The 15,922-nt window shown below is 38.8% G+C and overlaps 1 protein-coding gene across 1 annotated transcript in view; it reads right to left on the bottom strand.

The window, feature by feature from the left end:
- Window positions 1–15,922, bottom strand: part of PTH2R (parathyroid hormone 2 receptor) — a 44,952-nt gene that overhangs the window by 6,619 nt on the left and 22,411 nt on the right. Inside the window, exons 8-10 of the mRNA XM_081142494.1 lie at window positions 12,015–12,075; window positions 6,959–7,025; window positions 583–677 (exon numbers count right to left, since the gene is read on the bottom strand). Of these exons, the coding sequence (XP_080998620.1) occupies window positions 583–677; window positions 6,959–7,025; window positions 12,015–12,075 (223 nt within the window). The remainder of the gene's footprint in view (window positions 1–582; window positions 678–6,958; window positions 7,026–12,014; window positions 12,076–15,922) is intronic.

Below are 15,922 nucleotides of genomic sequence, written 5' to 3' on the forward strand. Positions count from 1 at the left end.
ATTGGGAGACTCAGACACACCCTTAATATAGTTTGATAATGATCCTAAACACTCGATTTGCCCGTTTCTTCATGAAAGATAGAATAATGGACCTTGCTCAATCAATACATTTGAAAGTTAAAAATTTATATTTGGTAGGTGCCAGTTCAATGAAAAGATTGAAAACAATATAGCAATCCACTTTCTTGATTTTTTTCAGTTATGGTATATTATTTTAAGAATGAAATAAGAGCCAGGTCTCTGAGCATTAGCTACGGGTGACTCAGTACGGTGCTTAATAAATCGTTACTTTCTTGGCTGCAAAAAACAACAACAAAGAACACAAATAAAATTGTCTGCCAAGATCAACAAGAGATTTTCGGAGGGATATATATATATACACACACACACACACACACACACTCACACACATGAAGCATGTGTGTGTGTGTATACTTTTCTGATAAATCATAAATTAAACCAAACAAAAATACACAATCATAAATGTCTCTCTTAGAGACATTTCAGATCAATCAATATCTGTTCTTTACACTAAATAGTAACCAAAATATTTCCTCTGATGTACGCCTGCCCTGGAATTACCTGTATTGTTTTCTTGTGTCATGCCCAACTGCATTGGTCTCCCAAATTTTGGTAGCCAGAACTCTAACCGTATTCAGAAACAGAAGAAAATTCAGCTGAAAGAGAAAGTAAGATTACGAAGAATTATCAAGTTTGTCTTCAAGAGTTTCTAAAATTTACATAAATTAAACTTCCCTGTATTCAAAGACTGAAAATTGCCCATTCCATACGAGTCAGTGAGGGGCACTGAGATAAGCTATTGGAAAGCTGGTGATTCTTGATTTGCCCTCATGAACCCACAAAGAGGAAAGGTTTCAATAGCACTGGAAATTAGAAAGACCAGGGGATGACCTGCCAGAATCCCTGGGGAATTTCTAACTCAAGGTGCAGACTGGCAGGAGAAAGGATAATAGTTATGACATAAATGCAACCAACTGCCCTTTCGAAATGAAGGCCCAACAGAGTTGTTTAGGGGATTCTGTCTGTCTGTCTCTCCCTCTCCCTTCCTCTCTCTCTAAAAATCAGTAAAAATATTTTTTTTAAAGACACACAAGAAAAACAACAATAGCAAAAATGTCTTTCATTAAACAATATTGAATAAAACTTTTTCTCCTCCAGAAAAAAAAAAAAAAACTCAAAATTTCAGCCACGCAATCTCTTGCTCCTCGGGCCGTCCCTGAAGCTTTGCTCCGGAGTCGCCTCTGTCTGGCTCTTCTGTCCCTCGGCTCCCCCACCTGGGCTAGGTTAGCTCACTGCATTCTCAGGTTCCGGCGGAATGTCACGTTTCTCAGCTGTTCCTGACACCCAAGCCCACCACAGCACTTGTCACATTTAAATGTTTGCCTCACCCAATGTGCTGCAACTGTGTGAGGAAAAACTGGTGCCCATCTCAGGTGGGCAGGTCCTGACTAATTATGGGGTCCTCGACAGGCCTGCTTGGCCAGCAGGCCTAACATCACCCCCCAAACCAGCGTCCAGCAGCTATAAGGGTTTTGCTTTGGTTCTGCCCAGCCCCTTGTTTTATATCGCTACGCATCTAGAATCTGAACAGCATATATTGGCTTATTTTTCAAAATCATGAACATAAGAAATTTTTTGCTTTGTTTATATGTATATTGATGCTAAATATTGAACATTTAAATAATAGATAAAATCCTTAATCTATACCACTACAATTTTATTGTCAATAGCACGGGCATGAAGACAAAGTATGTAGCTCATTTTTGTCAGTTGGAATTCAATTAATAACCGGGACAGCATTGACGGTAAATGGTAAAGCTTTTATTTCATTTGAAGTTCTAAATGTGACTGACTTAAAAGAGGACAGGGAGCCCGGCCGGCGTGGCTCAGCCATTGAGCATGGACCTAGGATCCAGGAGATCGCGGTTCGATTCCCGGTCAGGGCACATGCTCAGGTTGTGGGCTCGATCCCCAGCAGGGAGAGTGCAGGAGGCAGCTGATCAATGACTCTCTCATCATTGATGTTTCTATCTCTCCCTCTCCCTTCCTCTCTCTGAAATCAATAAAGATATATTTAAAAAAAAAAAAAAAAAAGAGGAAAGGGATTCTGGAGTGGCGACCTTCCTCAGGGGAAGACATCAATTAGGTATTTGCAATTCTATCAAAGATTGGATGAAATTTTATCCATTTTATTTTCCTCTCCTACCAGTCATCCCTGTCACCCCCAGCCCTTGTTTTTCCTGATTGAAGGTCCTTTAATTACACATCAAGGGAAATGAATCACTAACAGCAGCTGAGAAGCTTTGACCTTGTTTGTTTCCTTTCTTTCATATTTTACAAAATGCACTGAATATATTTTAAAATATATCACTTAAAAAATTTTTAAAGGCTTTTATTAGAACTACCATTTTATTCCTTTTTCCAGAATTCCCTCAGATGTTCTGAAAGGTATTTGGGGGAAGAAACATTTATAAGAAAAACACTGAAAATCTGGAGGTCTCCTTAATGCACTCTAAGTAGCATGTGGTCTCCCCAGGAGCCATTACTTGGTTAGTCATTCAAACTAGATTATCATTCCGATGAGCAAGCCCGTGACCCACCACAAACTACATGTTGAACACAGAGGTTAGTTCTTAGCTGGGGTGCATAATGGCACTGTGAGTCATAATAAATACCTAAAAGTAAGTAAATATGCCAAATATGACCAAAAAAAGTAACCATGATTGCCTCAGATTTTCCAAATATCCATCGACATTTATAATGCGAACCATAGCTCTCATAGTTACATCAAAAACGAAAGTGTATTGCATTTTACTTACTGTCTCCATTTCCCTGTGAGCTCCTTTGGTTTTCTGTTTGTTTGTTGGGGGGGTTTTGTTACTCTCTTTTTGTTTTTTTTGTGCAATACACTTTTAAAGAGCCTGATCACATGAAACATATAACTAGCCTCCCACAACCATGTGGATATTCACTGGCTACACTGATCAGGCCCTTGGCAGTAATTCCAAATTTCATTGTTAATTTGCCTAGTTCAGTGTTCTCCAAAAGGCAGTTACATAGGGTGCCACCACTATGACTTTGCCTTATCAATTATTCACCTACTATTATTTAATACTTTCTTCAAACAATCCACTTTTATTAAATTATTGAAATTTAAATTTCATATCACCATAAATGGAAAACCAGGAGAAGCTGCTATAAACAAAAGATGACTGTAAAAATAAATGGAATGGAAACAAGTCATGTGGAATTTTATCTAGATTGGGTTGCCTGTCCTCCACTGTCCACCCTCAAAGAAACACACCCCACATGTTAGGGTTGTGTTAAAGGCCAGTACCAAAATGAGAATTTCTCCTTGATGTGTTCAGAAGGGTTGGAAAGGGACCAATGTTCTCAATATATGACTCAATGTTATGTAATGACTGCACGTACCACCTAAATCTTCTCACGCACCAGGTATGTGCCCCACCTTGGGAACCATTGGCCGAGCTTCCATCCTATCACCACTAACAGCAGAAACTGTGGGCTCTGGCCCTGGCTGCTGTGGCTCAGTTGGTTGGAGTGTTGTCTCGTACACCAAAAGGTCGTGCGTTTGATTCCCAGACAGGGCATATACCCAGGTTTCGGGTTCGATCCCTGGTCAGGACACCTATGGGAGGCAACAAATCAATGTTTCTCTCTCACATCAATGTTTCTCTCTCTCCCCCCCCCCGCCCCAACTCCCTTCCTCTCTCTCTCTCTCAAGTCAATAAAAACATATCCTCGTGTGAGGATTAAAAAACAAAACACAAAAAAACTGTGGGCTCTGGAACCACACTGCCTGGGTTTGACCCTCACTTTAGCACGTTCTAAATGTATAACCCTAAGCAAGTTAATACTTCGCTTGGGACTCAAACTGAGAATAATAAAAAGGCCTATCTCAAAGTTGTTTGAGTGTTGATGCAAAAGATTCTGAGACATTCCTTAAGCAAAAAGATACTCAAAACATTTATTCACCCTGTTGGGGTAACTCAGTTGGTTAGAGCGTCATCCTGATATGGCAAGGCTGCGGGCTCAATCTCCGGTCAGGACATACAAGAATCAACCAGTGAATGTATAAATGGAACAAATAAATGGAACAACAAATCGATGGTTCTCTTTCTCTCCCTTCCTCTCTCTCTAAAATCAATAAATTTAAAAAATATATTTAAAAATGTATTCATCAAATGATGAATAGAAAGTAAAAGATTTGACTCTGTCCAGGGACAAAAGAAAATACTTTTTAGTAAGGATAACATTGAACAGGGACTAGAAAGACCATTTGATCGCCTATCAGTGGACAACGGATGAAAGGATAGAGGGAGGGAGGGAGGGAGGGAGGGAGGGAATAGACTAACACAGGACGAAGGAAACAATTAAGACAAATACCTCAGAGTTCCTCTTTTTCTTTTCCCTAACTGCTAAATTCAAGGTCTCAGATTTCTGCTAGGACCAAACCTCCCTCCACCCCGTATTATCTGGCATCTTCGAGTTCATCCCCTAAGTACCCATGAGCAACTCTGCTCAATTTCCCATCTATACTCTGTCTATAGTTTGACTTCTATTCCGTTGTAATAGTCTCTCTCAGCTAACACCAATATAAACGCGGGTCCTCGTGTCCCAGGGACAGTGCCCTGAGCAAGCAGGTCAGAATTATCACATCTGTGAATTTCACCTTCACCGCTCAGACCACGCTGCCCGGCCTGCGCCTCCTGCTCTCCGGCGGAACGTCCTGTTCCCTCTAACGAGGCCCTGGAAGGCGCAGGGCCAGAACAATGCTTCCCGCTCCGCTGTCAGTTAGGAAATAGTCCTCTCAGATTTTGATGTTATATAGAAGAATTTAAAAGCATCCTCAAATCAACATCAAGATGTTGCAGGTGAATAATTAGTAGTTATGTTAGGAGAGATTTATTTTCAGGACAAAAAAAAAAAAATTAATGTATTCTAACGATTCTAGCTCTCTTTAACATAATTTTAACACGTGAACAAAACACAGAGAACAAGAGTGCTACAAGTTTAGATTCTAGGATTCCAAAATCAAGTGGCTCCTTCCAAATTTGTACTGAAGTCTGTGCTTAGCTCTAAAATTCAATTATTTTATTATGGCGTATTCCAATTAAAACCTATGAATACTCATCCTTTACAACCTCCTTTATTCTCTTAAATTTATTTTACTTCATATATATTGCTTAGAAAGTCTGACCACATTTTATCAGATTTTACTCCCAGATATACAAAAATCCAATTAATAGAATCTATGCTATTATAATTCCCAAAGCCAGAATTAAGTGAGGAATCTAACTTACATTTAAAATTCTTGGCAAATAATTTTTGACAGCATATAGGGAGCCTATCTATTTACATAAAACCATACTACATGTAATGCCAGACTAAAAAACAATTTATTCTAAAGTTAATATATAAAAACACTATAAATATTGCTATAAATATGGAAAGATCTTTTTCCATAAATTCAAGAAACAACCTTTTTATTTATTTATTTTTATTGAAATTATTGGACAAGAAACAATCTTGATATGTTTGGGAATGCAAATGAAGAATACATGGGCAATAATATGGGTTATAGTCTTTGGCCACACTAGCCATGTGCCCAGTATCTGCATGGGCTTCAGTTTCCTTCTCTAGGAAAATAAAAGGTTGCATGAAATGACTGAGAAGTTCTGTAATTATTTGCTTTGTGCTTTTACTTGCCCTTTTCCCTCTTACGTTCCCCAGGATACCTAATGTGTACACATGTTTTATTTTTTTTAACAAATATTTACTGAGTGACCACTATTTTCCTGGAAATTTCTTAGGCACTAGGGATACAGTTTAGAAAAAACATGGTTTCTGCTCACTTAACTTTGCAATGTAGTGGGCAAGATGGGCATCCAACAAACAAACCTCATTGTGCTCTGCAGGTTATAACAGGGGACTTAGGTTAGATTGGGGGCATCGCAGAGGCCACAGGGAAGTGGCATTTAAAGTGAAGAGAGACGCAAGCCCAGCCCAGCCTTGCAGGTGTACAGTGGGAGCTGAAAGTGGACAAGCCCACGGGACTGACAGGAAAGCAAGGTAGCTGAGGCACACGGCAGAGGGTGCGGGCATGAGTGACAGCCTTTGCCAGAGTGTATCCGGGAGGTTAGACTGTATTGTAAGGCCAGGAGCTCAGTGACCCTGAAGTGCCATGGCTTCCTAGCTGCGTGACCTTGGGCAGTCCCCTCGTTTAGCGCAATGGGGAGCAGTGCCCAGCAGTGGGGAGCAGTGCGCGTTAGCATCAGCAGCATCCTTCCTGGCTGCAGGGCCAGAGCAGCTCAGAGGGGGGCCCCCCCGTGAGAGGGCTGACATGGGGGTCCTGGGCTCATCTCCTCCCTCTCAGGCTGCTTCTACAGTAAAATGAAGGATCTGGAGAGGAAATTGTGACAACCCTGACTTGCAGTAATGTAACAAAAAGGCAGCTCTCAGTGAACAGAAAGGTGCTTTTGAATCTCTTCTCTGAATTTTGAGATTAAATGGACATTGTAATATTGGGAAAATATTTCAGAATTTTTGCTTTGCAGTTGTCATAATTTTAGTTCAAGAAGATGAACATGGTCTTTTCTACAAAAGTTTCCTTCCAAAATTATTGAGTGTAGCATCATTTGTATTTCTTCACCAACAGTGAATCCTTTAGAACCTCTATCATCACTTACTGTTTCACTTTGCAAGTTAGAAATCTCAGCAGATAAATTTCTCAGCTTCAGTCACAAATAAGAGTCTGCACCCCAACCCAGACTCTCTCAACAGCATCGTAATGTAACAGTTTCCTAAACCTTCCTAGAACAGTGACAGACTTTCTCAGGGTTTTAGCAGCAGCTTAATTATGCATCCTTTTAAAAACAGACACACACACACAAACTATCCAGGCTTTTAAACTTACCCCAATAGCTGCTAAGATTGGGGCTTGGTAAATCCATTTGATGCCTCCAGCGCTAAGTTCCCAGCACCTGAGACAGGAAAAAGCTTTCATGAATAAATTGGCAAAGCAAACAGACAGTGAGAATTAAGTAGCATTTTACATTTTACAAAAAACTCCAGCCCTGAGTTCTTAAGAAGCAAATAACCAAAAAGAAAAAAATGTGGAAAAATAATGTGTAATGGGTCCTGGTTTCCATATTATTAGCTATAGAGTATTATAAATATCGGTGAATTCACTTTATAGTAGCAAAATGAATTCACGTTTCCAGTCAAAACCACGTTTCCAGAGCCACAAAAAAATTAGTCTTCTAAATGTGGTGCAACTGGTACTTTATTTTTATTCCCATTGGAACTGATGCTTTTATTTTTATTATCATTTTCAGAAGTTATAGCAATTCAATTTTATACCCAACTTATAGAACACTGAAAATAATGCGAATCTTTCTTACCCATAGGAATGCAGTAGAAAATTTACAATAACATGAATGATTCTTATTGATAGGAATGTAATAAAAAGCAATGCAAATGATTTTTGTCCATTGAAATTAAAATTAGCTGTGTTTGGTGGAATATAATTGATTAATGTCCTGTGAATATTGACGAGTTTTTGCATTTATTTGTAAATTTATTTCAGCATTCATCTTACTAAATACAAACACGTGATTCTTTTATTTCTCCTTTGAACCAATTATAATACCTTACTGGTTCCATCATTAATGAGTTAAAAAATCTTTGACAGGTGCTCATTTCTATTTGTATAAGATGCATGATGTTATCCTTAATTTTAAAAAGTTAGTTTTTAGCAATATTTAATGAAAACACTATATAATTTACCTAATTGCTATATTTATCTTCTTCCCTCCCACCCCAACCAGAATTCAAGTTCTACATGGGCAGGGACTACTTGGTTCTTGCCTCCTGTTGTATTATAAGTGCCTGGAATAATACCTGGCATGTAGGTATAAATATCTGTTGGATTGAATTGACTTCAAAGTAAGTTTGACTAACCTCACCAATCTGGTGTGTGGTGAAGGTCTTCCCCTAGAATAACTAGCATAGAGTTGATAAAAATTAGTTCCACTTAAAACTTTAATGTAGAACTTTAAAGAACTTTTTTAAGCTAAAGATACATAAATAAAAGCCTTCAGCTTCTTTTTCCTTAGACAAAACCCAGCATTGATTGTGGCAATAGTAAATGAAATCATATAAAAATATTATAGAGATAGAATGATAATTTTTTAATTCTATATGATAAACTATCAAGAAGTTACTTTTAAATTAATGAACAAGTTGTGATAATAAGAAACTATTTCAACTATTCCTTGAAGCCAACACATTTTCAGCACAGAAATAATAACTACATATTTTAAATTTTAATTTTTTATATAGGCAATACACTTATTTCAAATACCAAACTACCAAACTCTGTAAAAAGGCAGACATTGAGACATCTCAGTCCCTCCCCAAATTCCTGTCAGCCTTGCCCCTTAGAGGTAATATCTTTTATTACTTTATTATAATATGCTTCCAGTGTTTCCTTATGCATACACAAGCAAATACAAATATCATAATCTTATTTCCCCCTACATAACAAAAAAAATGCAAGGAATACCCTGTTCTGCAATGTGCTATTTCCTTTTTACGTTATATTTTTTTCTTTCTTTCCATATCAGTACAAAGGGAGGTCAGCAGCAGAGCATTCCATTGGGAGCATGTACCACAGTTCAATAAACCAGACCCCTGGACCAAACTGTCATTCTGCCACACTGAAATGAGCAACATCATGGGCTTGAAGTTTAAATAACATGAAAATCAAAAACAAGGACATTTTAGACTTGCACACTACTGAACATTTCATAGCATTATTTGCATGTATCTAATTTTTACATTATTCAACCAAACAAGAAAGATTTTTTTTTTTAAGTTACTTAGATGTATACAATGTCTATCACACTACCCTGGGAAGGCTTTCTACCATAAGAAACATGGCTTAGATCGTGTGAATATAAATTGAACATTGATTCACCAGCTGTAAGACTCTTGGAGTCTATAAATTTTCTTTTTGGGTTTGACATTTGGTAATATATCCACAATCCTCTTTCTCTGCTTCAGTGACATTTCATCATGGAATTCAATTACACAATTCCAGCTCTACCTATTTCTTGTATTTGGAAATAGGGCAAAACCAGCTACCTCTAAAAATAGGAAAACTTGGCTGTGATCATTTTCAATGGCAAAGTTTCAAATTTGCCCTTTGATAGAAGAGGCGATTGAGATTTCATATTTTTTTAAAGAAAATGCTATAATCCTCATTTTTCATTAATTCTTCAGTGTCCCAGCTCATACTGTGCTTGTCAACATGGCCCAGAAAGTACTCATTGTTTAGATTTTTTAAAATAAATTTTAACACTCTGGGAAATGCAGGAATGAATGTCAGTAAAAATGTGGCCCTGAATGGTGGAGCATGAGGCCCAAAGGAACGACTAGAACGCAGGTCTCCCTGCACCCAGAGCTGGAAAGAGGAGATATGCTGCTCGGCCAGAGGGATCCAGGGAATTGCACTGGCTGAAAGCTGCACTGTCTCCACAGCTCACAATCTGATCAGAGTAGGGGGAGAGAAGGAGCCCTGAGAGCCTTGCAGATTTCCCAGGGATGACAGAGAGCTCCTTTTCTGGGTCCTTCCACTGCAGACCCACCTTTCCTGCCGGCATCTCTTGTCCTTTGGATGAGCAGGGAGAAGGTAATAAGGTGTTTTTGCTTTTGTAAGTAAAAAGAAAGAGAAACAAAAAGACTCACTTTTTAAGTTCATTTGTCCAAACTAAACTACTCAGTTATCTTAACCTATAGTCAAATAACCCTTCTGAAAGAATTTTAGAACTGGAAAAGCCTTCCTTTGTATATTTAATAGAGTCTAGAGTATCTTCTAAAACTAGGTCTGATCAGCTTATCTCCAAATGGCCAAGATGCAGAGAATTTCAGAGTTCTAGCTTTGAAAGGCCAGACCAGAAAAAGATGAATCTCAAATGTAAGAGGCATGAGCAGGTACCCCATCCAACCTTTGGAGATGCCCCAAATCTGCTCTCTTCGCCTGAACTTTGAAAATCACTGCTGTAACATTTCAAAGAGCCAAAGCAGCCCCGCCTAGACACTCCTGTTGCTTCTTCTACTCTAAGCCCTTCCTTGTTTCACTGCCCCAGCTTTAATAAACATACTCTCAAAAAAATAAAAAATAAAAACAGAAGTAACCCTCAAGAGAGCCCATAATCTTGCTAACTATCCTGTAATCCAGTCCCCACATTGCCTTCTCCAACCTTCCTATGTGCCATCCTCAATTTCAAATGCATAAAACCAGCTGCAAAACTGTTATTCTCAGGAGCATCTGAGATCTTGCTCCCCGGCTTATGTTGTCGGTTTGGCTCAAATAAATTCTTAATATTCTACACAGGTTTGGACATTTCTTACGCCTACAACAACAATGTAGAAAACCCTCAATTACTAACAAACCCAAATGGCATGAAGAGATAAAGTGAAGTAAAAATGCAAAGAAATAAGTTCTAGAACTGAGGGAAGCTGATGAATGGGGAGTTTGGGAGCAAGGAGTAGGAAGGCTGCACCCCAAAATAATGATCTACAGACTTCAGATTTTCAGAAACAGGGTAGATTCTTTACACAGTTCATGTGTTCACGTAGCAGAGCGTTTTCCTCACTGCACAGCAGACAAATGATTTCTGAAGAAAATACCTAGTAACGCGAAACAAATGTGTAGGCTCAAATTAAAGAAAGGGTCCCAGGAGCTAACAAAAATGTACTGTCATGAAACGTACATAATCGGTGGATATTAAATTGCTTCTGCTCACATAAAAGAATGACCAACATAACTGCAGTTAGGCTGAGTTAAAGCTGTCCCTCTTTAAATCACCTTTGCATGTAATATAAGTGTATGTACGAGTCGGCTCGGCTGCCGTTACAATCTATAGCCCTCTGGGTGGCTTCAACAACAGACACATTCCTCCCAGTCTAAAGGCTGCAAGTCCAGGATCCAGGTGCCATCATGGTCCATTTCTGGTGAGGCGTCTCCTGCTGTCATCTTGCTGTGTGCCCATGAGACCTATATTTGTACGCACACGGAGAGACAGGAAGCCCTCTGGTGTCTCTCTTTTTTTTTTAATCTTTATTGTTGAAAGTATTACAGATGTCTCCTTTCTTCCTCCATTGATCCCCTCTACCCTGCATCCACCCCACCCCCGGGCCTTCCCCATACCAATGTCTGTGTCTATAGATTATGCGTATAAGCATATAAATTCTCTGACTAATCTCTCCCCACCCACTCCCCCAACCCCACATTCCCTCTGAGATCTCTCAGTCTGTTCCATGCTTCTATGTCTCTGGGTCTATTTTGTTCATCAGTTTATTTTGTTTATTATATTCCACATATAAGTGACATCATGTGGTACTTGTCTTTCTCTGACTGGCTTATTTCACTCAGCATAATACTCTCCAGTTCCCTCCATGCTGTGCCAAAGGATAAGAGATCCTTCCTCTTTACAGCTGCGTAGTATTCCATCGTGTAAATTTGCCACAGCTTTTTTATCCACTCATCTACTGACGGGCACTTGGGCTGTTTCCAGATCTTTGCTTTGTAAATTGTGCTGCTATGAACATAGGGGTGCATAAGTTCTTTCTGATTGGTGTTTTGGGGTTCCTTAGGATATATTCCTAGAAGTGGGATCACTGGGTCAAATGGCAGCTCCATTTTTAATTTTTTGAAGAAACTCAATCTGGTGTCTCTTTTTAAAAGGAAACTAATCCTATATCCAGAACCCCACCCTTCTGACCTCATTCAGTCTGAATTATCTCCTTATGGGCCCCATCTCCAAATACAGTCACACTGGGGGTTAGGGCTTCCATGAATAAATTTTGGGGAGAGAGAGTTCGGTCCATAGCAATAAGTCTGACCATGAGAGTGCAGAGCAGGCACCCAAACGCTCTGCTACTTTCATCTCTTCTTTTTCACTCACCTTGCATCAGCCAGAGTTGCTCGTGCCACAGCCCAGGCTGCAACAAATACTGCAGGGAACCCTGCAATCAGAAAAGGATTCAGAGACTATGTTTTTTTATAATTAAGGGATTTTTTCCTTATATTTACCACGCATAAAAATATACTATTAAACGTAGAGAGAGGAAAAACAGACATGAAAAATGTTACTATGTGAACAAGAAAAATTCTAATTTTCATCTGGTCCATTTGAGAAGTGAGCCAATACAGGGATGTTATTTGGTCCCAAAAGTCTGAAGATAAAAGTTGGCCCAATTTTCACTTGAGAGATGTAGAGCCCAGTTCTATGGGGAGTGGACTGAAGATCCTGGGGCCAGAAGCAGCCAGCGGCCGGTGCACTGAGGGCTGACCCTCGCCACGCTCGCCGCCGGCCACGTGGCTTCAAGGAGGAGTAAAGAGCAACAAGAGGGACTCAGGAGGACTGCAGGGGTGCTGCTGTTCCCGAAAAATCAGCAGGTTTCATTCTAAAAGTGGACGCCACAGAGAGGCTATTCGGCAAGTTACAAAATTAGGAAGTTTTAATCAGTTTAGCCTCTTCAACAAAAAACAATTTTTTGTTGTTCATATTGGCTCAAGACAGGAGCATTTGTACACATTAAAAACTTAGCAAAGGGTGGCTGCTGTTAGTTTGGCCAGTTTGTTCTCCCTGAGTGATAAACACCTTGCGAGCTTGCAACGTCAAATCCATTACACTGAGTTGCCACGAGTCCTTTGCCCCCAGGAAAGGCTGACTGTTCAGTTTGTGCTATAGTTGACTAGACTTTGACATCACAAAAAAGAAATTACAAACCATAACTTTTATGGAACATTGCAATAGGGGATGAAAGGATTTAATGAATAACTTTCATTGTGTGACCTTTAGAAAGGTGGTTTAAAAAAAATAAAACAGAGAGAGAGAGACCATAATGAAAACACTACAGAAGCTAGGAAGCACCTTACTAAGGGACAGGGAAAATTTTAATCTAACTTAGAACATTGTTTATTAAAAACAATATTAAATTCTTGCCCGGCCAGGTGTGGCTCAGCAGTTGGGCATCTACCTAGGATCCAGGAGATGGCGGTTCGATTCCCAGTCAGGGTACGTGCCCGGGTTGTGGGCTCGATCCCTAGTCAGGGGCGTGCAGGAGGCAGCCGATCAATGACTCATCATTGATGTTTCTCTCCCTCTCCCTCTCCCTTCCTCTCTCTGAAATCAATAAAGATATATTTTTAAATATATATATATTAAATTCTTTACTTTTTAAGAAAACATTTGTAACTTCCCTGATATTTCTTCTTAGCAAAAGAGTGAAGAAAGAGATTCAGATGAAAAAAAATGCCATGAAGAACTGAAAATAAGATGATACCCTACAATAGAGAGGTCTCCTCAGCACTCACCTAACTGAATTTAACCTCGGCCTGCCTGTGAGACTTTAATTTTATGATTCTATATTCCAATTTTATTTATTGTTTGTGTAGAACTCCTATTTTTTTTAAACTGCTTGAATTCTATCTTTCAGAAAATTATTTTTGTCAAAATAGATTAGTTATTTCTTAGGTTCAGCCCACATATCCTATCCTGTCTGTCTGTCTGTCTATCTATCTATCATCTATCTATCCTCTATCTATCATCTATCTACCTTCACCTCCCTATCTATCTGGCCACCCATCTATCCTTCCATCTACCTGTCTATCCATCGTATAATCATACATCCAGTAAACATTAATTAAGTGCCTATTTATGTGTCAAGGATTGTTCTGATCTCTGAAGATAAAACAATGAACAGCTAAACAAATATCCCTGTTTTCTTGAAACTTACAGCGAGGGAGGCAAAATTAATAACATGACTTCAGTTATCAATAGCACTATGAAGAAAAATAAGAGTGATACCAGGTGACATGGAGAGAGCATGGCTCCTTCTGAAAGGATGGTTCAGAAAGGCCTGACATGGTCTCTTTGCTGTTCTGCTGCCTTGAGTGTCTTTAAAGAGTGGCTGGTTGTCTTCCTCACCTGCAGGTCTTTACCTTCTGCTTCCTTTACAACCTCCTGACCAGACAATTTCCTGAATGTTCTACATTCACTGATTAATGATACTTGAGTTAAAATTATGTTTTAGATGATAATTATAACAAATATCTTATATCAGGCACCATGTATCAATAAAAACTGCTTTTCTCACCCTGTTGGAAGACCCTCATTCACAAGACCAGTATAGAGACAACCGCGGAGGAATAAAGAACAGAAGCCACTTTGGGGCTCTTTAAGGCTTTTTGATCACCAATCTTGGTATCACATCATTGCCTAATTAAGAACACATAAATATAGAAAAAATGTTTGGGAATTCAGATGTTATTTTAAATTCAAATGTTAATTTAAGTCAATTTAATGTAAATGTGAATGTTACTCAATATATGCATTTACTATGAGAGCTGAGTTATTGTCATAAAATATGTCAGTATAAATAAGTGACTTTGAGAGGGAGGCAACCTCTGGTCTAAAAATAAGTAGACCTGGGTTATGGTGTGTCTCCATTAGTATTCCCCTTTAAAATGAAGGTTGGGACTAAGAGCCAAAAATGCTTTAGCAATTAAACCCTTTCTTAAAATGAAAACATATACAGCAGCCCACGGCATAAAACAGATGCCCTGAAGCCAAAGAGGGGAAGAGGGTCTCCTCGTCTTAGTCTATGTAGTTTCATCTCATTTGGGACACCTCCGAGGCTTCACAGAGCCCCACCTCAGCCTTCGCCTAATCCTGTGCAGCTACTGGAGTCTTGTGATATCATAGGTTGATCATAAAGTGCAGAGTTAGTCCTAAAAATTAGTGACCCATCATGACATGAGGATTCCTAGATTTGCTACAGACGTCTCAGGAACCAGAAGCCTCGAAGCCCCTGGGGATGCCATCTGTATCCCAGACGCGGAGCTCCAGGCTGTGCCTCCAGGTCCCACACCATCCGAGGCAGGATGCTGGAATTCACCACCTGCTGACCATTCTTAAGGAACCCTGGAGTCCCTGTGTATAATTTCCGCAGAATTGTTCTCATGGGACCCTAAGCCAATATCAAATAAATGCATCTCTCTGTCAGGAAAACTGCTGAGCCTTTGAAAGTCTTTTGTTGTTAAAGAGAAGAGCATTTATGAAACTGTAGAAAAGCTACCTCCTCCCAAGATGGAATTACTACAGGAAACAAAAGAAATCTTTAAAAAATATATCTAATTCATAGTCCACAAAATGCTCTAAAGAATAGAAGGCACTATAAAAAAAAAAGGGTCAATATGAAACAGAAGAGCTACAGTGGAAAAGAAAGTATGTTTACTCAATTAAATGTTGCCAGTGGGCAGAAATGACAGAAAATCAAACTGGTGGAGAAGAGGTAGAATCTTGAAACCAGGTAAACCCACAGAGATAAATTTACATAATTGTTACAAATGTGAATCTAATGTTGACTATAATTTATTTTTGCTTAAAGAGGTAATAATTTATATAATTTTAAATAATTGGATAAAACCCCAAACTACACCTTAAAAGTGTAGAGAAAGTGGTAAGCAGAGAAATCCAAGTTCCTTATCTTTCATAAAGTAGAGCCAAAATATAGATCTTTTAATGATTCTAATGGTTAATGTAATTTTAACTTGAAGGTAACCTTTAGTAGAATTAATAATGACATTAAAAATCATAGGGGAAGAAAGAATTATTTTTCTAAATTTTTAAATTATGTTTGCAGCAAACAATAGATTTTAATTATGCAAAGGTGCTATATTGACTATCATAAATAGTTATAGAAACAGATTTTTATAAATTAAATATTTTGAATATAACACATATCCGTAGAACAGCCAAACAAAAACCAAAATAACCTAAAGGGTCAGGCTGCATGCTTCTCGTGT

This window comes from Miniopterus schreibersii (assembly GCF_964146895.1).
Source record: "Miniopterus schreibersii genome assembly, chromosome: 7".
In the NCBI taxonomy this organism is placed as follows: Eukaryota; Metazoa; Chordata; class Mammalia; order Chiroptera; family Miniopteridae; genus Miniopterus; species Miniopterus schreibersii.